Source organism: Dendrobates tinctorius, unplaced genomic scaffold (assembly GCF_039654945.1).
Source record: "Dendrobates tinctorius isolate UK_male_01 unplaced genomic scaffold, ASM3965494v1 ptg000064l, whole genome shotgun sequence".
Classification (NCBI taxonomy): domain Eukaryota; kingdom Metazoa; phylum Chordata; class Amphibia; order Anura; family Dendrobatidae; genus Dendrobates; species Dendrobates tinctorius.
The window spans coordinates 8,779,498-8,805,261 of NW_027361732.1; the positions used below are offsets into that span (position 1 = coordinate 8,779,498).

Consider the following 25,764-nt stretch of genomic DNA (forward strand, 5'->3'; position numbering starts at 1 on the left):
ACTCCATGCTCTAAGAAACGAACTATGCGCCTTTTTTAGATAGTCGCTACTAATTTGGGGTTTTGCCACAGACCCTCTTAATTAACTCTTTGATTAAGTGAATCGTGGCTGGTGGAAGCGTGGTGTGTGCGGTTGGTTAGGCTAGTCTAGTTGGCAGTTCGGAAGGGTCTTATATTGCTGAATGAGGGGCTGAGGTCCAAAGCATTGATAATTCCCTTACTGCAGTAGTTTAATTGCCTGGGCACAACAAGCAGCCCATCCGGCGACTAATCATCCTAGGTGCAGTTCCCTGACTGACCTGAGGGTAGGGGGGCGCCGGAGAGCTGCGAGTTCCAAAGTGGTAATGAGAAAGTGGGATATACCTAAATCCCCGCAGTTCTTGGAAGGTTGTTAGCAGTGGTGGGGCATCCAAAATAACCCCCCTGTGGTAAAGTGTCAGAGCGAGATAAGCTTGCTGTATATTTTTGTCACATGGTACCAGTGGCGGGATAACTAAGATAAGTCCCCACTGTGCCTGTGATAGCCGTGTGCCGGCAGTGCGTCGCATCCCTTCGTCCGTCGACATACCCGTGTCAGTGGTGGGATCGTGACATATTGGTGGCACAGGGTGCTGTTGTTTGTCACAATTTGGTGGCAGCGGCGTGCTTTCGTCCTCACATATTGATCTATAGATCTATCTATATATCTATAGATAGCCAGATATATCTAACTATCTATCAAAATACGCTCCCCCCACCAAAAAAAAAAAAATGACATGGAGTCTCCCTATAATTTATAGCCAGAAAGGCTATGCAGACAGATGCGGGCTGATATTCATAGCCTAGAGAGGGTCCATGGATATTGGACCCCCCTGGCTACAAACACCAGCTCTCAGCTGCCCCAGAAATGGCTAAGGCCTCTTTCACACATCAGTTTTTCGCCGTCAGGCGCGATCCGGCTTTTTTTGTAAAACCGGATCCGGCGAAATGCAATGCCGGATCCAGTTTTTCCCCATTGACTTGCATTAGCGCCGGATGGCATTGCGTTTCATCCGTTTTTTGCCGGATCCGGCTACTTGTCTCATTCCGGCGTCTGGAAAAAACGGCTACTGTAACGTTTTTTGTCTCCGGCGAAGAAGCCGGAAGCGCCGGATCTGACACTTCCGGCTTTTTGCCACAATGAAAGTCTATGGGCGCCGGAATGCGCTGGATCCAGAAAAAGACGGATCCAGCCACTGGATCCGTTTTTTTAAGTCTGCGCATGCTCAGATCCAATTGGCCAGCCCCCAGGAAACAGATATAACCTGCTAGACGGATCCGGCAGAAAAACGGATCCGTTTCTACAGTTCTCCAAAATTTATGCCGGATCCGTTTTTTCTAAAAATAGCCGGATCCTGCCTGACGGCAAAAAACTGATGTGTGAAAGTAGCCTTAGCCTCTCTCTTTCCACTGCCATGTAGCGGTGGCATATGGGGTTAATAAGGGGTAAATGTCACCTTTGATTGTAAGGTGATATTAAGCCCGATTAATAATGGAGAGGTGTCAATGAAATAAAACACTACACAGTTATCCATATTTTTATTGCACGCCCAAATCCAAGCGAAGCCATCGATCATCTGAAAAAAAACAAACAAACAAACAAACCAACACAAATACTCCCTGTTCGATGTAGTCCATTTAATCACGAGTGTCCCAAGATGAGCCCAGTTCTGCTACATCTGGATGCATGACATCTGGATATAGCAGAGCTTGTAGATGACCACCGATGTTCTCCAGCGATCATCTACACTGCAGTTCTCACAGTCAGTTGACCGTGAGAACTAGCCTAGTGACCGGAGATAATCCCCGGTCATATGCACGACAGTTCTCGCAGTAACACAGCAGTTCTCACGATAAGCTAAGTTACTGCGAGAACTGCAGTGGACGGGGACTTCCGGCAGAGGGACAGGTAATAACTTTATTTTAATTAGAAGACATGCGTAGTAAGCTGCGTTTATGCAGTTATTACGCATGTGAATAATCATTAGATGGTGTAAAACCGCATCTAATGATAGTCTATGATAAATTTACGGTGACATTATCTTCTCCCAGCTGTGCTCAGTCCCAGACTTGACTAAAGCGCCCGTTACACATAGCGATATCGCTAGCAATATCGCTGTAACGTCCCCGATTTTGTGACATAGCAGCGATATTGCTAGCGATATCGCTACATGTGATACTTACCTCCGACCGGCTCCCACGGTGGTTATCACTGATCGCGCGAGAAGGTCCTGGACCATTTCTCGTCGGGCGCTTCCTGCTGGGCTTCCTGTGGCGCCGACGAGCGACGCGTGGACGCAGGCGGATGACGTCAGGATCGCAGCGTCTGACAAGTAAGTAGCGACCCCCGACTGCTGCTATGTCGCTGGTGAGATCTGCCTGTGTGGCAGCTCACTAGCGACCACTTAGCGATGCACCAGCGATCCATATCGTTGTCGGGATCGCTGGTGCATCGCTTAGTGTAACGGTACCCTTATACACACACAGCTAAGGCTCTGTATGTAACTTGCCCATCACTCTTTGGTTCCAAGGCTGGAGGGCTGCACTCAATCACTTTCTCTGTACACCGACTTACACACGCCCAAAGCGGACACAACCCCAGCTACACAATCTATGCGCAGTGTATATGAAGTAGCTGCACCAGGAAAGTTTTAAAAACTAGATTTAAATATTTATATAAAAACAATTGCGTTATTTATCGTTGTCGGGATCGCTGGTGCATCGCTAAGTGTAACGGTACCCTTACTCCGCTCTCTAGCTTTCTGTCCACAACGTTCTTTCTTTATCTATTAGAATCTGACCCTTCTTTTAGGAATTATAGTCCTTGATATCCACCCTATTCTTTAGTGTTTTATCTGTAAAACATTTTGTTAAGTGAAAGGGGGAATGTTTCTCTTTGTGCCGAGTGCCACGCTGGTGTGTAAAGAGACTTTTACAAATGTGTTGTTGTATTTATCAGAAATCATTGATAATGCACATATGCTAATAAGGTGCTCAGTGCTCCCTCCCGTGGCATGGCTCCTTACACTTTCCCATCTATTTCCGCCCCCCTCTACTGCAAATTCAGAGCCACTCATCAGTCTTATTATCTGTAAAAGGAAAGGAATGACCAAAAAGGGATCTTTCTTCAGTGGATGTCTGGATGACGCATTCCTGCGCCTATTTAGATGTCCTTCTGTTTCCTTTGGAAAATTCTCACAATTCTACTCTTCCTGGGTAGATCCACAGCCACGTCAGCCCACAGTATACAGACATCTGACAGCACAGCAGGTGTACAATGGTGATTTGCCTATCTTAGCACAACTAAGGGATGCCATTTTATCCACTTGGTTCCCGCTTTACAGTAATCTGTGCATACTAACCCTATAAAAGCCTTTATTTCCTCCATGGGCCTACCAATCAAGGAAGAGAACAGTGGAGAAAGACAAAAAACAAGTGGGAAGGTCCCATTAATAAAGTAAAATAAAGAACGATTTCAGGCAAATGCAGCAACAGATTTGGACACAATCATTTGTCATTTGGGCGCTTTTCCTTATAAGCTGCTTTACTTGAATTCAATGAGTCATTTTTGTGGTGACAGAGTCCATTAAAAACAGAATTCTGATCTTCACCTCGTCAAATAAGTCTACGTCACCACTCTCGTCTCCGCACTATCCAATAATCCAATGCAAGTCTTAGACACCTTCGTTTCCTCCTCAGTCCCAAGCTGCTGGCCACCATCACTGATGGCAGTGCTGACCATCTGGTCACTTCTAGGAATTTACATTATGTAAACCCCTGATCGCTTGGAACCTTCCCCTCTCAAACTGCATCGGTTACAGAAAACGTTGTCTCCAGGCTCTTCTCTTCTTCCTTCCCTATTAAGCTGCCTCTCCTCAGATGTCAATACCCACCTACCTAAAATATTTACCCTCTTTCTTCTGGTATCTTTTATTCCTCTTTCAATCACGCCATCATTTACCAATTACTAAAACAAAAAGAAAAACTATCAACCCATCCTGGTTTACTACGTACAGACCTGTTGGAAATTATCCACTTAATCTCTAAACCACCGGAACGCTCAGGTTCACCCGACTTGCAGCCTTTGTTCGCCGATCAGCGGTCATTTCTTAGCCTGTTTACACTTGCACACTGGGTTTTCCATGCACACAGAATAATCAGAATGATCGTTCTGTGTGTGCAGGCTGCTATTATTCTCTGCAGCACAGGTGCTGCTTACATGTGCTGCCAAGAACGATGAACGAGTGTTTTGCTCGATCGTCAGATGACTGGTTTACACGGATTATCGGAAGCAAGCTTTCCTAGGAACACTCTTTCACAATAATGGGGTGATGTAAAGTCTACTCCTCTCGCCTAAACTTTTTGATAACCCTCTTCTTTACCCTGTAAAATATGGTTTCTAGACTTTATGTCCCTCTAACTTAAATCTGATGGTGACTGCTCTCTTCTGATTCTTCATCTCTCAGTAACATTTGACTGCATGGATCATCAACCCCTCCTCATTATGCTGTGTTCTAGCAGCCTTATGGACACCTCTCTCTCCTGGTTTTCAGCTGACCTATATAGCATGCCAGCTGTATTTGACATAGATCTTTCTTTAACTCCTTATATCCAAATCACTAATGTCCCCTGCACCTCAAAAAGATATCCAGAAACCTCAAATTTCTTACCTTTAAAACAGCAAAAGCTCTTACTGTCACACGGGTCAATATTCATCTTGTTTACTGCAACTCATGGCTAATCTCTCTTCCTCTCACTAAAATATCCCCATCCTAGTCTATCCCGAATGCAACAGCTAAGCTCATATGTCTGTCAAACTGCTACACCGATGCCTTCACCCTGTGCCAGTCATTGCACTGGTTGCCCATACACTACAGCATACAACATGAATTAATTACACTCACCCACAAAGCTCTCCACAGTTCTGCACCACCTTACTTCTCTTCTCTCACCTCTGCCTACCACATTACCCTGCTGTCTTTTCTACAAATACTTGTAATCTAAGACTAACATCCTCCATAACCCAAACCTCCCTGCCCCATCTCCAAGAGCTTTCTTCTTGTGCTGCGCCAGTTCTCTGGAATGCACTACCCTAGACAACCCAGTTAATTCCCAGTGTCTATAGATTTAAGCATACCCTAAGGACACATTTTCAGACTGGCTTGTCAACCTCGCCTCACTAATCAAGCTTCTTCAGCTCTGCCTTCCTAATTTTTTTTCCTTAGAACCTGGTCCTGTTGACCACATATTGGAAATTAACATGGGAGTTGGAAATGTTGCAGATTTAAAGATAAACTGTCATATGAAGTAATGTTACTAAATGGAAATGAACTGTATTACCCTGGCAGCGTTCAGCTTCCAGTCATAGGTTTGGAGCCGGAACAGTTTTAGTCATATCTCAGTGTATAGAGAGCAGCAGTTGTAACTGCGTCCCCAGCTGGCTCTAAGGCTAATCCTGCTTTCGGACAGTGCCGGGGGCGCAGTTACAGCTGCCACTCTCTATACACTGAGAGGTGACTGAACCCACGCCACCTATGTAACTGGAGGCCAAATGCTGCCGGGGGAATAAACTTAATTTCCTCCCGGCAGCAGGGCTCTCATTGATGGAGCTGCACAGTGTCAGAACACTATTAGCCTGCAGATTAACCCCTTATTTGCAGGTTAATAGTGTTTTTCTTTTACATGAAAGGTTCAATTTAAGTAAAGGATTTGTGCAAGTAAAATCCTCAATGCTTTATGGTACTAAGCATATGGTATCTCTTCCTCATGTTGTATAATTTTTGCTCAAAAATACCAAATATGTTGGGACATTTTTCACTAAACTTCCAAGGAAAGTGTCTGCAATCAAATTCTAGTGTTACATGACCCAAGAGAGAAGATTGGTCAGCTGAGTGTATTGTTGTGTGTATATAATATTACTGTATATACACACACACACACACACAAAAAAAGGAAACAGAGAAGCACATTGCTAAGGAGAGGAAAACTAATCCCAAGCTGTTCTTCAACTATACCAATAGTAAAAGAATCAAAAGTGAAAGTGTAGGCCCATTAAAAAATTATGAGGAAAGTATGGGTGTAGATGATGAGGAAAAAGCTAATATATTAAACACCTTCTTCTCCACGGTGGAAAATGAAATGCTAAGTGAAATGCCGAGAGACAAAGAAAACCCTATGTTAAGGGTCACCAATCTAACCCAAGAAGAGGTGCAAAACCGGCTAAATAAGATTAAAATAGATAAATCTCTGGGTCCGGATGGCATACACCCACGAGTACTAAGAGAACTAAGTAGTGTAATAGACATACCAGTATTTCTTATATTTAGAGACTCTATAGCGACGGGGTCTGTTCCACAGGACTGGCGCATAGCAAATGTGGTACCAATATTCAAAAAGGGCTCTAAAAGTGAACCTGGAAATTATAGGACAGTAAGTCTAACCTCTATTGTTGGTAAAATATTTGAAGGGTTTCTGAGGGATATTATTCTGGATTATCTCAATGAGAATAACTGTTTAACGCCATATCAGCATGGGTTTATGAGGAATCGCTCCTGTCAAACCAATCTAATCAGTTTTTATGAAGAGGTAAGCTATAGACTGGACCAAGGTGAGTCATTGGATGTGGTATATCTTGATTTTTCCAAAGTGTTTGATACGGTGCCACACAAGAGTTTGGTACACAAAATGAGAATGCTGGGTCTGGGGGAAAATGTGTGTAAATAGGTAAGTAACTGGCTTAGTGATAGAAAGCAGAGGGTGGTTATAAATGGTATATTCTCTAACTGGGTCGCTGTGACCAGTGGGGTACCGCAGGGGTCGGTGTTGGGACCTATTCTCTTCAGCATATTTATTAACGATTTGGTAGAAGGTTTGCACAGTAAAATATCGATATTTGCAGATGATACAAAACTATGTAAAGCAGTCAATACAAGAGAAGATAGTATTCTGCTACAGATGGATCTGGATAAGTTGGGAACTTGGGCCGAAAGGTGGCAGATGCAGTTTAACAATGATAAATGTAAGGTTATACACATGGGAAGAAGGAATCAATATCACCATTACACACTGAACGGTAAACCACTGGGTAAATCTGACATGGAGAAGGACTTGGGGATCCTAGTTAATGATAAACTTACCTGGATACACATGATGAGAGCATTATACTGCCTCTGTACAAATCTCTGGTTAGACCGCACATGGAGTACTGTGTACAGTTTTGGGCACCGATGCTCAGGAAGGATATAATGGAACTAGAGCGGGTACAAAGGAGGGCAACAAAATTAATAAAGGGGATGGGGGAACTACAGTACCCAGAGAGATTAGCAAAATTAGGATTATTTAATCAAGAAAAAAAACGACTGAGGGGGCGATCTAATAACCATGTATAAGTATATAAGGGGACAATGCAAATATCTCTCCGAGGATCTGTTTATACCAAGGAAGGTGACGGTCACGAGGGGGCATTCTCTGCGTCTGGAGGAGAAAAGGTTTTTCCACCAACATAGAAGAGGATTCTTTACTGTTAGGGCAGTGAGAATCTGGAATTCCCTGCCTGAGGAGGTGGTGATGGCGAACTCAGTCGAAGGGTTCAAGAGAGGCCTGGATGTCTTCCTAGAGCGTAACAATATTGTATCTTACAGTTATTGTTAGGTTCTTTAGAAGGACGTAGATCTGGGGATTTATTCTGACAGAATTTCACAGGCTGAACTGGATGGACTAATGTCTTTTTTCGGCCTTACTTATTAACTATGTTACACACACACACACACACATATATACCAGCAAAAAAAAGGACTGGATTTTTCACAAATTTCACTCTTTTCACCAGAAAGAGGTAAACTCCAGATGTGGATTAACGCTGCTGATTTTCTCTACAGCATATGAATGAGACTTCAGTATCATTCACAATGTTTATATTGGGATACACAGTGTATTTTCCACAAGCAGTTCTGCTGAGTGTACAGCTCATGGGAACGTTCACTTGGTCGCATGGCTTTAGGCAACAGAAAATCCACCTCAAAATCTGCACAATTTCCTGCAGATTTCTGCAAAATGTTCTCTCTTGTGAGTGTTCTATCACTGCCAGATATTCCGCAATACAGATTTTGTATATTGAAATTTGCCAACTCCAGACTCCTGTAACCTCCATGAGTTCCCTCTACATTGTACCTGACCGTTAAAAAGGAAAGCACGCTGCATTGTCTTTCAGGTTTAACCACCGTTTCATCATCCACCCTGCGTCCCACTCACAGCTACCAATGTATTTTACTCAAACAGAACTGGTCCGACTCCATAAATCAATCAGTAAATATATCCTCTAATGGCCCATTCCTGTCATGTCCTTGTTACAACAGTTTTGCAGAGTGCTAACAATTTTGTGCAGCCATATACGCAATGTTCACATTTGTCTCCAGAGTGTAATTTGTGTTATCTGGAGCAATTGGAACATATTGTCCATTGATGTTAGAGGCAGTCACAAAGATTTCTGAAAGTCACTTGTGATGTAAAGTTTCCATGTAGAGTTTCGGTGTTTAAAAGGACAAATACATTTGTAGCTCTTTGGCTTTTTTTTAAAATATGATTTTAAGGGTACCTCCAGCATGGGAGGACTGGAGTTACTGTGTAAACAAGTACAGATCTGTTGCAACTTTAACTCATTAAAGGGAACCTGACAACGGATACATATGGAACAATGGACAGCATGTATTAGACACTGATACCTACAAAACAACAGAAGCACATGCCAAAATATATAGAAAAAAAACATACAATTTTTATTGAACAAATACAGTACATTATCATATGAATATCCCCCAGGAAGAAGCTAACGCGAAACGCGCGTCAGGGCTCCGTTTCTGCATCTACAGTTCATGTATTATTCATTTGCATAAGCTCTATCCTTTCTGCACTATTAGCCCATGTATATTATGCAGTGATACTGATACTCCTTCTAATAGCACTTGACACGCTTAACCCCTCAATAGCTAATTGACATTGTTCACTTGAACTCTAACCCCATATATACCACTTGTTGTACTTTCAGCTGGGAACCCTGTATTTATTAATTTAGTTTTAGGGGTCAGTCAGGAGCTTATATCATTTTGCTCCACTTCATAACTTTACCAATTATTGTCTTTGGTACTGCACTTATATTAATGTAAGACTTGGGTATACTAATAGATCACAGACTGAATATGAGTCAACAGTGTGATGCAGCAGCAAAAAAGGCAAATGCAATTCTAGGATGTATTAACAGAAGCATACAGTCTAGATCACGTGAAGTCATTATTTCCCTCTACTCCTCTTTGGTCAGACGTCATCTGGAATATTGTGTCCAGTTTTGGGCACCACATTTTAAAAAAGACATCAACAAACTGGAGCAAGTTCAGAAAAGAGCGACCAGAATGGTGACCGGTCTGCAAACCCTGTCTTATGAGGAAAGGTTGCAGGATTTGGGAATGTTTAGTTTGCAAAAGAGAAGACTGAGAGGAGACTTAATAGCTGTCTACAAATATCTAAAGGGCTGTCACATTGTAGAAGGATCAACTTTATTCTCATTTGCACAAGGAAAGACTAGAAGCAATGGGATGAAACTGAATGGGAGGAGACACAGATTAGATATTAGAAAAAACTTTTTGACAGTTAGAGTGATCAATGAGTGGAACAGGCTGCCATGAGAAGTGGTGAGTTCTCCTTCAATGGAAGTATTCAAACAGAGGATGGACAGACATCTGACTGGGATGATTTAGCGAATCCTGCTTTGAGCAGGGGGTTGGACCAGATGGCCCAGGAGGTCCCTTCCAACTCTACGATTCTATGATTCTTAATGCACTGAGCACTTTGAGCATTAATTAACTATTACATGTATATTATTTTTTAATTGAGGTATAAAATGTATAATATGCACTTTGGCAATTTTTTTATAATTAATATACCCTCAATTTATTTGGGCATTGTAGTGTTACCATTTTGGTAATATATAAGTTGGCTTTTTACATTAAATGTGGTTTACACCTTACCATAATTTATTCAGTGTTTGATGTATAATATTCTGTATTTGCAGCCTATTTTTGTACCTGTAACTCCATTTATTAATATGCAGCGTACTGTATACATTTGTGGCCAAAAGTATTGACACCCCTGCAATTCTGTCAGATAATACTCAGTTTCTTCCTGAAAATGATTGCAAACACAAATTCTTTGGTATTATCTTCATTTAATTTGTCTTAAATGAAAAAACACAAAAAGAATTGTCCAAAAGCCAAATAGGATATAATTCCACACCAAACATAAAAAAGAGGGTGGACAAAAGTATTGGCACTGTTCGAAAAATCATGTGATGCTTCTCTAATTTGTGTAATTAAGAGCACCTGTAACTTACCTGTGGCACCGAACAGGTGTTGGCAATAACTAAATCACACTTGCAGCCAGCTGACATGGATTAAAGTTGACTCAACCTCTGTCCTGTGTCCTTGTGTGTACCACATTGAGCATGGAGAAAAGAAAGAAGACCAAAGAACTGTCTGAGGTCTTGAGAAACCAAATTGTGAAGAAGCATGAGCAATCTCAAGGCTACAAGTCCATCTCCAAAGACCTGAATGTTCCTGTGTCTACCGTGCGCAGTGTCATCAAGAAGTTTAAAGCCCATGGCACTGTGGCTAACCTTCCTAGATTTGGACAGAAATGAAAAATTGACAAGAGATTTCAACGCAAGATTGTGCGGATGTTGGATAAAGAACCTCGACTAACATCCAAACAAGTTCAAGCTGCCCTGCAGTCCGAGGGTACAACAGTGTCAACCCGTACTATCCATCAGCGTCTGAATGAAAAGGGACTGTATGGTAGGAGACCCAGGAAGACCCCACTTCTAACCCCGAGACATAAAAAAGCCAGGCTGAAAGTTTGCCAAAACTTACCTGAAAAAGCCTAAAACGTTTTGGAAGAATGTTCTCTGGTCAGATGAGACAAAAGTAGAACTTTTTGGGCAAAGGCATCAACATAGAGTTTACAGGAGAAAAAAAGAGGCATTCAAAGAAAAGAACACGGTCCCTACAGTCAAACATGGCGGAAGTTCCCTGATGTTTTGGGGTTGCTTTGCTGCCTCTGGCACTGGACTGCTTGACCGTGTGCATGACATTATGAAGTCAGAAGACTACCAACAAATTTTGCAGCATAATGTAGGGCCCAGTGTGAGAAAGATGGGTCTCCCTCAGAGGTCATGGGTCTTCCAGCAGGACAATGACCCAAAACACACTTCAAAAAGCACTAGAAAATGGTTTGAGAGAAAGCACTGGAGACTTCTAAGGTGGCCAGCAATGAGTCCAGACCTGAATCCCATAGAACACCTGTGGAGAGATCTAAAAATGGCAGTTTGGAGAAGGCACCCTTCAAATATCAGGGACCTGGAGCAGTTTGCCAAAGAAGAATGGTCTAAAATTCCAGCAGAGCATTGTAAGAAACTCATTGATGGTTACCGGAAGCGGTTGGTCACAGTTATTTTGGCTAAAGGTTGTGCAACCAAGTATTAGGCTGAGAGTGCCAATACTTTTGTCTGGCCCATTTTTGGAGTTTTGTGTGAAATGATCAATGTTTTGCTTTTTGCTTCATTTTCTTTTGTGTTTTTTCATTTAAGTCAAATTAAATGAAGATAATAATACCAAAGAATTTGTGTTTGCAATCATTTTCAGGAAGAAACTGAGTATTATCTGACAGAATTGCAAGGGTGTCAATACTTTTGGCCACAACTGTATGTTCAATAAAAATTGTATATATTTTTTTCTATATATTTTGGCATACGCTTCCGTTGTTTTGTAGGTATTGGTTTGATATTCGAAGTGCCTTTGAATCTAGGCCTAAAATTTGTTTAATGTATCAGACACTTGGCTACATGATTACCTGATGAACAAGCAAAACACTCTTCCGTCAGGTGAAATGATCTTTTTCACTGCACAAAAGATCATTATCATTCTCAGCTGTACATTGTCCTGTGTAAACAGGACTCGCGCTGCCCAGATCTATGGCAGCCTGTGTGCACTGAGCAATCTATTACTCAGGGTGCATCGTTTACTGCACTTCGTCTATTACAGCCAGTGGCGTAACTAGAGTACAATGGGCCGGGGAGCAAAAACCCCACATGTTGGTTAGATGTATGGACCCTTGTATCATTCTAAATCCTATAAGGATATATGTGTAATTTAGTAACATCCCCAACTTGGGCTACTTCCCGGTATATATGTCAACCATCCTGGGTCCATCCTAGTATATATGTCCTCCATCCTAGTATATATGTCCTCCATCCTGGTATATATGTTCACCATCATCATATACATGACCTTCATCATGGTATATAAGACCTCCATGCTGGTATACATGCTCCCCATCCTGGCATATGTTCCATATCCTGGTATATATATTCCACATCCAGGCTCCTGGCCCATTCAGGTATATGTGTTTTCCATACTGGTATATATGATCCTCATTATAGTGTACCGTATTTTTCGGACTATAAGACGCACCGGACCATAAGACGCACCCCACCGGACCATAAGACGCACCCCAATTTTCAGAAGGAAAATAGGGAAAAAAAAAATAATGTGTCAAATGGGGGTCCGTGTCTTACAGTCCGAATTCAGCTTACCTGGGAAGGGATCAGGCACAGGTGGAGGAGTGGTCACAGGGGTCATTCAGTGGTCCAGGCTCGTGCGGTGGCGGCTCTGTGCTGGGGCAGGTTGGTTGTGCTGGAGCAGCTGGGCTGGGCTGTGCTGGGGCTAGGGCAGCTGTGCTGGGGATAGGGCAGCTGTGCTGGGGCAAGGGGGCTGTGCTGGGGCAGCTGTGCTGTGCTGGGGCAGCTGTGCTGGGGCAGCTGTGCTATGCTGGGGCAGGTGGGCTCTGTGGGGTGAGGGTGGCGGCTCTCTGTGCTCCGGTGCAGGGGTAGCAGCTCCGCTGGCATTTCCTCCAAGCCCGGAGGCCCCCGCACATCCCTTGCTGGCCGCCGCCATGTTGCTGTGGCTTCCGGGAGCATGGATGCCGGAAAGATGGCCGCCGATCCAGGGAACGGCGCATGCGCAGGTTCAGATCTCGTCCCGAGATCTCGGGGGGCGAGATTCAAATCTCGGCAACGAGATCTCGTCCCCCGAGATCTCGGGACGAGATCTGAACCTGCGCCGTCCCCGGACCGGCGGCCATCTTCCCGGCATCCATGCTCCCGGAGGCCACCGCAACATGGCGGCGGCCAGCAAGGGATGTGCGGGGGCCTCCGGGCTTGGAGGAAATGCTGGCGGAGCCGCCGCCCCTGCACCAGAGCACAGAGAGCCGCTACCCCTGCATCGGAGCACAGCCCGCTGAAACCACCGCACTACAGAGCCCCGTGGCACCCGCACAAGCCTCGGAGGTAGAAACATTGCGACCATATGACGCACCCCCCACTTTCCCCCAAAATTTTGGGGGAAAAAAGTGCGTCTTTTGGTCCGAAAAATATGGTATATGTTCCTCATCCTGGGCCTATCCTGGAATATATATGTCCCCCATCCTAGTATATCTGTCCCTTATCCTACGCCACATTCTGGCATATATGTCCCTTATCCTGGGCCCCATCATGGTATATACATCTCCCATTCTGGTATATGTCCCTTATTTTGGGCCCCATCCTGGTATACAGTTGTGCTCAAAAGTTTACATACCCCGGCAAAATTTTTGCTTTCTTGGCCGTTTTTCAGAGAATATGAATGATAACACCAAAACTTTTTCTCCACTCATGGTTAGTGGTTGGGTGAAGCCATTTATTGTCAAACTACTGTGTTTTCTCTTTTCAAATCATAATGACAACCCAAAACATAATAATAATTGTATTTCTATAGCGCCAACATATTCCGCAGCACTTTACATATAAACAAATCATCCAAATGATCCTGATCATGTGATACATCCCATCACTGCCCCTCTGGCCTCTGCCTCTGACTCAGCAGGGTGAGTTGCAGTGGAGCTTATCAGACACTGAGGCTCTGCAGAAGCCAGAGAAGCAGGAGAATGAGGAGCAGAGGTAAGTATTGTGTGGGTATGCATTATAGTGCGTGTGTGTGTGTATTATAGTGTGTGTGTGTGTGTATGCATTATAGTGTGTGTATGTATGCATTATAGTGTGTATGCATGGATTATAGTGCGTGTGTGAGTATTATAGAGTGTGTGTATGCATTATAGTGCGTGTGTATGCATTATAGCGTGTATGCATGCATTATAGTGTGTGTATTATAGAGTGTGTGTATGCATTATAATGTGTGTGTATGCATGCATTATAGTGAGTGTGTGTATTATAGTGTATGCATTATTGTGTGTGTATGCATTATAGTGTGTGTGCATGCATACATTATAGTGTGTGTATGCATTATAGTGTGTATGCATGCATTATAGTGTGTGTATGCATGCATTATAGTGTGTATTATAGAGTGTGTGTATGCATTATAGTGTGTGCGTATGTATGCATTATAGTGTGTGAGTGTATGTATGCATTATAGTGTGTGTATGTATTATATAGTGTGTGTGTATGCATTATAGTGTGTATGCATGCATTATATTGTTTGTGTATGCATTATGTGTGCGTATGTATTATAGAGTGTGTATGCATTAGTGTGTATGTGTGTATGCATTATAGTGTGTGTATGCATGCATTATAGAGTGTATGTGTATGCATTATAGTGTGTGTATGCATGCGTTATAGTGTGTGTATGCATTATACTGTGTGAGTGTGTATGCATCAGGGCTGTGGAGTCGGAGTCGTGGAGTCGGAGTCGGTGCTCATTTTGGTGGAGTCGGAGTCGGAGTTGGAGTCGGTATAAAATGGACCGACTCCGACTCCTAAAATATATAATAAATTGGGTACAGTAATTCAATGCAGGATGTGCTGAATATTTTTTCATAGGAGTTTGGGAAAGTTATGAAATGTCCTATAAATGGCTGTTATATTCCTGATCTAAGGCTACATTCACACACAGCGTTTTTCCTGTGTTTTTTGAGGATACGTTTTTCAGCTGCAAAAGCTGATCATCTTTTTAAAAAACTGCATCACCTGAAAGGTTTTTGAGCTCATAGATAATGTTTTCAATAGCAAAAGCAGATTAGAAATCTGCTCTATCTATCCATTTATCCATATCTGTCTATCCATATCGTATCTGTACCAAAAAGAATGAAAACCGGGTAGTACACCAATATATATTCTGTTCTATCTAAATATCTTGATTATTGGATCATAAAAATGATTAAATGTCTGAGGTTCACATTGTACTACAATAAATTTTTCACTTAAATATAAGCAATATGTGTGGGAGTCGGAGTCGGAGTCGTGGAGTCGGAGTTGGAGTCGGAGTCGGTGTAAGGGAAATTGAGGAGTCGGAGTCGGAGTCACAGGTTTGGCTTACCGACTCCACAGCCCTGGTATGCATGCATTATTGTCTTCGTGTGTGCATGCATTATAGAGTGTGTGTATGCATTACACTGTGTTCCAAATTATTATGCAAATTGGATTTAAGTGTCCTAAAGATGTAATTTTTTGTTTTTCAAATAAACTCATAGATGGTATTGTGTACCAGGGCTCTTTGGACCACCGAAATCAATTTCAAACGCCTGTGATAATTAGTTTACAAGATGAGCTCAATTAAAGGAAAACTACTTAAGAATGATGTTCCATATTATTAAGCAGGGCACAGGTTTCAAAGAATTTAGGAAAGAAAAAGGATCTCTCTGCTGCTGTTAAAAGCATCAAATAGTGCAATGCCTTGGTCAAGAGATGAAAACATTAGATATTTCCCAAAAACTTAAACGTGATCATCGTACTGTTAAGAGATTTGTGGTTGATTCTGAGCACAGACATGTTTGTGCTGATAAAGGCAGAATGAGGAAGGTTTCTGCCAGGCAAGTTCATCGGATTAAGAGAGTGGCTGCTAAAAAGCCATTACAAACCAGCAAACAGATATTTAAAGCTGTTGGTGCCTCTGGAGTCCCTTGAGCCTCAAGGTGTAGGATCCTTCAAAGGCTTGCTGTGGTGCATAAATCTACTATTCGGACACCCCTAAACAGTGTTCACAAGCAGAAACGGTTGCAGTGGGCCCAGACATACACGAAGACTAATTTTCAAACAGTCTTGCTTACTGATGAGTGTCGAGCAACCCTGGATGGTCCAGATGGATGGAGTAGTGGATGGTTGGTGGATGTCCACCATGTCCCACCAAGGCTGCGACGTCAGCAAGGAGTTGGAGGAGTCATGTTTTGGTCCGGAATCATGGGGAAACAGCTGGTAGGGCTCTTTAAGGTTCCTGAAGGTGTGAAAATGACCTCTGCAAAGTATATAGAGTTTCTGACTGACAGCTGTCTTCCATGGTATAAAAAGCAGAAACATGCCTTCAGGAACAAAATCATCTTCATGCATGGCAATGCACCATCTCATGCTGCAAAAAATCCCTCCGAGTCATTGAGTGCTATGGGCATAAGAGGAGATAAACTCATGGTGTGGCCACCATCATCCCCTAACCTCAACCCTATGGAGAACCTTTGGAGTATCATCAAGCAAAAGATCTATGAGGGTGGGAGGCTGGTCACATCAGAACAGCAGCTCTGGGAGGCTATTCTGACTTCATGCAAAGAAATCCATGCAGTAACTCTCCAAAAACTCACAATTTGAATGGATGCAAAAATTATGAAGGTGATATCAAAGAAGGGTTCCTATGTTAACATGTAACTTGGCCTGTTAGGATGTTTTGAAGTTAAATAGCTTTTTTGCTCAGTGAATGTGACCTCCTAATGCTGCAAATTCCACAAAAGAGCATTGTCAGTTCTTTAAAACATATCAAATGTTTAGAAATTCTAATGTGCCTAATAATTTGGAACAGTGCAATTTGAGGTTTTATTCATTTTGGAGATTATACTGTTATCATTGACAGGTTTCTTCAATATAATTTGATGTATACTCTAACCGGTGATGACCTTTATTAGACTGACTGTCATTTGTACCGACTATTTAGGAAAATCAGAGAAAAATATCATTTGCTTAATAATTTGGAACACAGTGTATATTGTGTGTGTATGCATTATAGTGTGTGTTTATGTAGGCATTATATTGAGTGTGTGTGGAGGCTGCATTACAATTTGTGGGGGGGGGGGTGCTGCACTATACTGTGTGTGTTCCCCATACTAGTATATATGTTACTTATCCTGAGCCCCATCCTGGTATATATATCCCCTATCTTGGTATATATGTCCCCCTTCTGCCGCTGTTCTTTAATACATAGAAAAAAAAAATTCTACTCATCTTTCCTGCAGTGCGTGACGTTCTCTTCTGAAGCCAGCAGGTGACTTCCGTGTGCAAGCAAAGAGAGAGCAAGACGTCACTGCCATGCGCTGCCTGTCATGTGCACGTCGATGTCAGCTGCTGGCTTCCGATTGTCCGGCAGCATGTATTGTAGCACACTGACTTGGTGGGTCTCTGCGCCGAAATTCACTTCAGCTAAATGTGCATTCAAGGATGCACATCCAGTTGAAATTTGCGCTTGCGTCAGCAGGCCGTCCATCTGCACGGGACCAGTTGCGACTTCTGCGACCATTACATCCCTGATCATAGGCTATTAAGGAACTGGTAAAGGTTTATGTGTAGCTGGACCATTTAACTGTATTGGGTGAACCCTGCTGTGATGTCCGCAAAAAAAGCTCAGCTACGTACGTTTGACAGGCCTTGTGTGCAGCTCCTGATGCCCCAATGTTATCACTCCTGCATCCTGGCTTCAATGTCAACTTGTTTATCCAAATACGAAAAATTAACCTTGGATTGCAATAATTTGATTACATATTCCACCAGTGGTTACAGCTCAGGCTGCAGAGATTAGAACAGGGAAGCAATAACTGCAGGCAATCAGCTACAGGCTGATCATATGGAAGATGTGGTTAGTAGGAAAAAGACAGAAGAGCAGGACCATGGGGCAGATACGTACAATGGCTTATGGGGCACCGCATGTGGCACAAATATTAGACCATGAGTTTAGACACTCGACACACAGCCAAGAACACAGGATTTTCTTGTGCCCCTTTGAATAGGATATTTGAAAGGTGTGCCCTGGCTAATTAGGGGCAGGGATATATAGGGCGTTGACACTTGAGAAATTTGGATCTTTGCATGCAGCCATGATTTAGGCTTCGAAATTTCATGCTACAGTAACCACCAAAATACAGTTTGACAACAATGTCCTGCAAGAAAACCTACTTAACAATACAAAGAAAAAAACTGCTATGATGTGGACCTTAAAATCACGGATTAAAAAATAATTCAATTGCAGCCTTTTTCTAGGACTGTTAAAGGGGTATTTGAAGTACGGACACTCGTTGCATACCCAGAGGCAAGCCAAGGCATACCCAGAGGCAGCCCACGGCATACCCAGAGGCAGCCCACGGCATACCCAGAGGCAGGCCACGGCATACCCAGAGGCAGGCCACGGCATACCCAGAGGCAGGCCACGGCATACCCAGAGGCAGCCCACGGCATACCCAGAGGCAGCCCACGGCATACCCAGAGGCAGCCCACGGCATACCCAGAGGCAGCCCACGGCATACCCAGAGGCAGCCCACGGCATACCCAGAGGCAGCCCACGGCACACCCAGAGGCAGCCCACGGCATACCCAGAGGTAGACCACGGCATACCCAGAGGCAGCCCACGGCATACCCAGAGGCAGCCCACGGCATACCCAGAGGCAGCCCACGGCATACCCAGAGGCAGCCCACGGCATACCCAGAGGCAGCCCACGGCATACCCAGAGGCAGCCCACGGCACACCCAGAGGCAGCCCACGGCATACCCAGAGGTAGACCACGGCATACCCAGAGGCAGGCCACGGCATACCCAGAGGTATTTTAAGAAGTTACTCATGCCACATAATATACAACTCTGTAGAAGGGACTCCTTAGAAGGTAGCATATTATATAACACCTTATTTGTATTTTACAATATACCTATAAGGCACTTTAAATACATAAAGAATTTGCGAACCAGAAAGAGGTGTGATCACAATAACGCCATAGGAAGAAATGAAAGTGTTAAATCGCTTATGAAATACACACTGTCTACCACCCCCACTCCGGGCCTTTATCTCTGCCACTTACCACGGGCTGCTTTGTAATGTCTACTAGATCTTTAAGGTTGTAATACTGATGCTTTTCAAAAGCAGAAAACAGCATGTCCAACACCTGCTGCTTGTCCGCACGTGCACGCTTTCCATCGTCTTTTTTCTTCTTCTCGTATTCAATCTGCACAACAAACCAATGAAAGAAAATAAAATGATATACTTGATATAATGATATAGAAGAATACATATAAACTTAGCATTTATGTTCAATTGTGCTAAAAATCTATGGTAGAGATTTAAAGGCGTTTCTAAGGATTTTAACCCCACAACAGCATGATCCCCAGACGAATTTACGGATGTTTTTTGATTTTCATTATCAGAGTTCCCTAAAAATAAACTCTCTGTTCTGCAGCCGGGATAACATTTTCAGATCGAGAAACCCAGCAAAGGATAAATGAACTGCATGGGGCATAGTAAAACCAAAAGATCATCAAATCTAATGAAGAGATGTCCTGGCTCCTAAAATCCACTAGATCGTCATGTCTTTGCATTTGCTAATTAAACGGCACCCAACACCATATTTTTGCTGTCCTATCAGAGAGCAGAATGATCTAGGGGCAGAGTCCCCGATTCCAGTTCTGTGTTACTAAGGCTACATTCCTACTATGAGTTTTTTTACACTGCGCATTTTCGGAAAAATACAAGTAACTTATTTTACTTAAGGAAGGACGAAAACCTACAACATCAAAAACTCACCAAAAGCTCAGTGTGGGAACGTAGCCTTACTGGGCTCCTTGCTGCAGTTGTTTGTTGTAGATCTGCTAGTCCTCTCAGTAATGAACTGTATATAACCCCGTCCACTCCACCAGTTGCCAGCTTTCTGCCTACTCTGTGCATAGACAGCTGCCAATCCGTGGTGGCGGCCGGGTTAGTCAGAGCTCATGAATATTGAGGATTACATTGCTGCAGGGTTGCTAATCCTTTAGTGATAATATCATGTTGATAAAACACTTGTGAATCAAACCTATAGCAAGCAGCTCAGTGAGTGATACAGTGTTAGAATCAAGGTACCTGCCCTTACATTACAGATAATCTGTCATCAGGATTTTATACCTCAAACTAATGCCATATATGTAGAGGCGCTTTAATGCCCAGTAAATCCTTACCTTTCTTGTAAGTAATCAGTTTGGCTGTTTTAGAGAAATCCATAGCAGAAACTGTATGCTAAGCTGCAAGTGCAGTGGGCGGGCCATGCACTTACAGCTCTCCTGCGTCTTCGCCTATTCCCTGCTTGCTGACTGCTTCTTGTGTCTGACTAACAGGTCACTAAGACATGAGTCACCTGTCAGAGACAGGAGATAGGCAGGGTGCGGGGAATAGGGAGAGACAGGAGAGCTGCAAGTGCAGAGCCCAACCACTGCACTTGCAGCTTATTAGCATGCAATTTGAACAATCAATCATGATGACAGGATCCCTGATCCCCGTAGTAAGCGGCTCTCAAATGAAGTCTCTATAGCCAAGATATGGCCTATTAATATGCCCCATCCCATACATGCTCACATATGTAGTTTTGTTGTGCCGATGACTCAAACTATAAAATGAACATGGCATTTATCCTGCACAATAAACTATATTAAAAGAAAAAACAAACACAGATTTGCTGTTTTAAGTCCCTTTTGCAGGGGACTGGAAATTCTGCATTTTCTATAGTCTGGACATAGGAGGGAACAGGGAACTGTACAATGTGACCTGGCCCCTGGTGCTGATCAGTGTACGGAGGCAGGATTCCCTCCATTTTCCTACTTTGCCCACTGCCAGCGACACTAAAGGCCCTTTTACACTTAGCGATGCACCAGCGATCCGACCAGCGATATGACCCGGTCAGGATCGCTGGTGCATCGCTAAATGATCGCTAGTGAGCTGCCACACAGGAAGATCTCACAGCGATGCAGCAGCGACGCAGCGCACGATACTCACCTTTCACACTCAGCGATCCAGACGTCCTCCCGCCTGTCTCCACGCGTCGCTCGTCTCCCACAGCAGGAAGCACAGCAGGAAGCGCCCGACGAGAAATGGAGCCGGACATTCTCGCGTGATCAGCGATAACCAGCGGGGGAGCGGTCGGAGGTAAGTATCACACACAGCGATATCGCTATAACGTCACAAAATCGGTGACGTTATAGCGATATCACTGTGTGTAAAACCCCCTTAAGGCTAAGTTCACACTGGGGTGGGTGTTTTTGCTGTGACTTTAATGCTAATTTTCAGCTGCATTTTTCAGTACCAGCTATGTCTATCAGATTTCACAATCTCCTGCACACAGCTTGTTTTTTTTGTCATCAGTATTTTGTGCTTTGAATGTTTTTTTTGGACACAGAGCATGTCACTTCTTTCAGCGTTTTTCACCCATTGAATTGAATGGAAAAAAAAACTAACCAAAAACGCTGCAAAAGAAGCAGCAAAACCTGCGATTTTGCCGCAGCTTCTTTCCTGCCGAGCACTCGGGTTTTGCTGCAGAATAAAAGCAGCAGAAAAAAAGCAGCAAAAACAGCCAGTGTGAACTGAGTCTATTAAACAGCATTCTTCATCCATCAAAGCTCAAAAGCCATTTCTCCGTGTAACATTTTATTATTTTTTACACTTCTTTTGGAGAAGTATGCACAATAAACAATGTGGTGACATCTCATAAAAGGATTATCTGCCATGTACATGATTATTTATAATCTGCGATGCGGACTGATGGCTATAAACGTTCAGCGATGCGGCTGAGCCGCTGTGGGTGAAGGACAAAATCTATTAAAGGGAACAATACCGCATTCACATTTGTAATCAAACAATTAAGCTTCCATCCCACACAGGACATGATGCTCGGTATTACATTACGGCGTGGATGAAGCTGCTCTTATCGTCCTTTGGATATTATTTGGATGAAGGGAGTAGAGTATAAAGTTACTGGCAGGGAGAGATCGAACAGTATCTGCTTTGTGTCATTCTAGCGGAGGGCACATAGGAGGAAGCTGGGTTACCGGGAGGAAAAGACAGGCCGCCATATGTACCATATGCTTAACTGGAGAAACTAGACCGGGAAAAGGAGGAAACTGGTTCATTTTGGAAACAACATTGTTTCTAGGAAGTGGTTTTTGAATAAGAAGGCGGCAAAATTTAATGTATTACTTGTATTATTTTTTATTGTAGATTTTTTTTACTTTATTTTTTGTACGTTATTATGATGGCAGCCATCTTGCATGAAATGCTGTTAACAGCTGCCACATGGTCAATATGAAACAGGCTGGAGATGTGCAGTGCGTTTTATAGGAGAGATTTCAAGGCATGCCCTGTAATCTGTGCAGAGGTCACTGTGCAGGGAGGGGGGAGCCGAGCTGTGATCATAACCTATTATGCTGTATCCTAGGATACCTATATATTGTTATCTTTCAGGTGACAGTGTTTTTTTTTTTTTTATTAAATAAATAAATGTTCCCAGAATCCTCATTCCTTCCTCGGTGCATGAATCGTTATTGTTGAGGGTGACTTACCTTACCCATTCTGGACACGTACAAGTACTCAAGATTTTTGGGAAATTCTTAAGACGCTTATTTTTAAGGCCATGGGTCTTCAGGCACCATTGGATACCAAATTTTACCTACTCAACATCTCACACTTCCAGACTAGTAGTAATTCCCAACAGCTTCTACTACATCTGACCACAGCTGCAAGATATTTGATAGCATGTAAGCGGAGGTGCGTAGAACCATCACCAAATAGTGAGCTACATTTGTGTATACAAGATATATGAAGCAGGTAACATCTCACAGCCTTGCTAGAAAAACACAGTGGAACACTTTGAAGCAGTCTGGAATCACTGGGACATACAGTTGGGAAAATAAGTATTTGATACACCGAAGATTTTGTAACTTTTCCCACCTACAAAGAATGGAGAGGCCTGTAATTATTATAGTAGGTACACTTCAACTGTGACAGGCACAATCTAAAAATAAATAATAATAAAAAAAAAAACAAAACAGAAAATCACATTGTATGATAGTTAAATAATTAAACTGCATTTTATTGCCTGAAATAAGTATTTGATCACCTACCAATCAGAAAGAATTCTGGCTCTCACAGACCAGTTAGTTTTTCTTTAAGAAGCCCTCCTACTCTGCACTCATTACCTGTTGTAACTGCACCTCTTTGAACTCTTTACCAGGATGAAAGACTCCTGTGCATACACTCAAATCACACTCCAACCTCTCCACCATGGCCAAGAACAAAGAGCGCCTAAGGACACCAGTGACAAAACTGTAGACCTGAACAAGGCTGGGATGAGCTACAGGACAATAGGCAAGCAGCTTGGTGAGAAGGCAACAACTGTTGGCAAAATTATTAGAAAATGGAAGAAACACAAGATGACTGTCAATCATCCTTGGTCTTGGCCTCCATGCAAAATCTCACTTCGTGGTGTAAGGATGATTCTGAGAAAGGTCAGGAATCGGCTCAGAACTACAAGTGAGGACCTGGTCACTGACATGAAGAGAGCTGGGACCACATTCTCAAACATTATTGTTAGTAACACACTACGCGGTCATGGATTGAAATCCTGCAGAGCACGAAAAGTCCCCTGCTCACGCCAGCACATATCCAGGCCAGTTTGAAGTTTACCAGTGATCATTTGGATGATAAAGAGGAGAAGGTCATGTGGTCAGATGAGACCAAAGTAGAACTTTTTGGAATCAACTCCACTTGCCTTGTTTGGAGGAAGAAGGATGAGTACGACCCCAAGACCACCGTCCCAATCGTGAAGCATGGTAGGGGAAGGAAACAGCATACTTTGGGGGTGCTTTTCTGTAAAGGGGACAGGAAAACTGCACCATATTGAAGGTAGGATATATGGGGTCATGTATCGTGAGATTTTGGCCAACAGTAAGAGCAAGGAGTGGCTCCATAAGAAGCATTTCAAGGTCATGAGGTGGCTTAGCAAGTTTGAAACTTGAACCCAATCAATAAAAAAAATCTTTGGAGGGAGCTGAAACTCAATGTTGCACAGCGACAGTCCCAAAACTTAAAATATCTGGAGAAGATCTGTATGGTGGAGTGGGCCAAATCCCTGCTGCAGTGTGTGCAAACATGGTCAAGAACTACAGGAAACATCTGACCTCTGTAACGGCAAACAAAGGTTTCTGTACCAAATTTCTGTACCAAGGTTTCTGTCCTGGGCCCTGTATTGTTCAACATCTTTATCAATGATTTAGATGAAGGAATTGAGGGTAAACTGATTAAATTTGCTGATGACACAACGCTAGGAGGGATAGCTAATAATAAAGAGAGAGAGAGAATTCAAAAAGATATAAATAAACTGGAGCAGTGGGCAGCAACTAACAGAATGGTTTTTAACAGGAAAAATGCAAAGTACTATATCTGGGCAATAAAAATGAAAAAAGCATATACAGAATAGGAGGAATAGGGCTAAGCAACAGCACATGTGAAAAAGACTTGGGTATACTAATAGATCACAGACTGAATATGAGTCAACAGTGTGATGCAGCAGCAAAAAAGGCAAATGCAATTCTAGGATGTATTAACAGAAGCATACAGTCTAGATCACGTGAAGTCATTACTCCTCTTTGGTGAGACCTCATCTGGAATACTGTGTCCAGTTTTGGGTACCACACTTTAAAAAAGACATCAAGAAACTGGAGCAAGTTCAGAAAAGAGCGACCAGAATGGTGACCGGTCTGCAAACCCTGTCTTATGAGGAAAGGTTGCATGATTAGGGAATGTTTAGCTTGCAAAAGAGAAGACTGAGAGGAGACTTAATAGCTGTCTACAAATATCTCAAGGGCTGTCACATTGTAGAAGGATCATCTTTATTCTCATTTGCACAAGGAAAGACTAGAAGCAATGGGATGAAACTGAATGGGAGACAGATTAGATATTTAAAAAAACTTTTTGACAGTTAGAGTGATCAATGAGTGGAACAGGCTGCCATGAGAAGTGGTGAGTTCTACTTCAATGGAAGTCTTCAAACAGAGGCTGGACAGACATCTGTCTGGGATGATTTAGCGAATCCTGCTCTGAGCAGGGGGTTGGACCAGATGGCCCAGGAGGTCCCTTCCAACTCTACGATTCTATGAAATACTTATTTTCCCCACTGTATATTGGGTACAAAGAGACTTACTACACATGGTCATGAAGTTTTTACAATCTGTGTTGTGTTAGAAATATTCTCCATTTCCGTCCCCCTTTTGTGTCAATATATCTGTCTAAACAGGATTTTAAGAGATGGATACTTCAGAGTTGAGTCCATCAATTACCGAGGGTAGATTACTAAATTATACTGAAACATATTAAATCTTACTACCTTGTGTTTACATTTTACTCTGTAATTCTATTTTGAAAATTCAATAAAAATTCAATTAGTTATGCGAGTGGAGGCCATGGTGTGATGGAAAAATGTTCAGCAGCATTTGCCGATCGTGCCACCAGCAGATATTACTTTCATTTTATCCAAAAATGTATTTAAAAATATAAATAGATCTTCATCAGAAAACATGTCTCCCAGAGCGAGGTAGTTACACATACAGGAGCAGCAGTATATATGGTTTTAATGTAATTTTGACCCCCTTAGACTTATAATCTTTGGGGTCAGCTGA

The 25,764-nt window shown here is 42.9% G+C and overlaps 1 protein-coding gene across 3 annotated transcripts in view; it reads right to left on the minus strand.

Annotated features, from left to right (window-relative positions):
- GTF2F2 (general transcription factor IIF subunit 2) overlaps positions 1 to 25,764 on the minus strand; it is a 292,361-nt gene that overhangs the window by 41,540 nt on the left and 225,057 nt on the right. For all 3 annotated transcript variants that reach the window (XM_073580282.1, XM_073580284.1, XM_073580283.1), the window contains one exon: positions 19,152 to 19,295. In XM_073580282.1, coding sequence (XP_073436383.1) covers positions 19,152 to 19,295 — 144 coding nt within the window. The remainder of the gene's footprint in view (positions 1 to 19,151; positions 19,296 to 25,764) is intronic.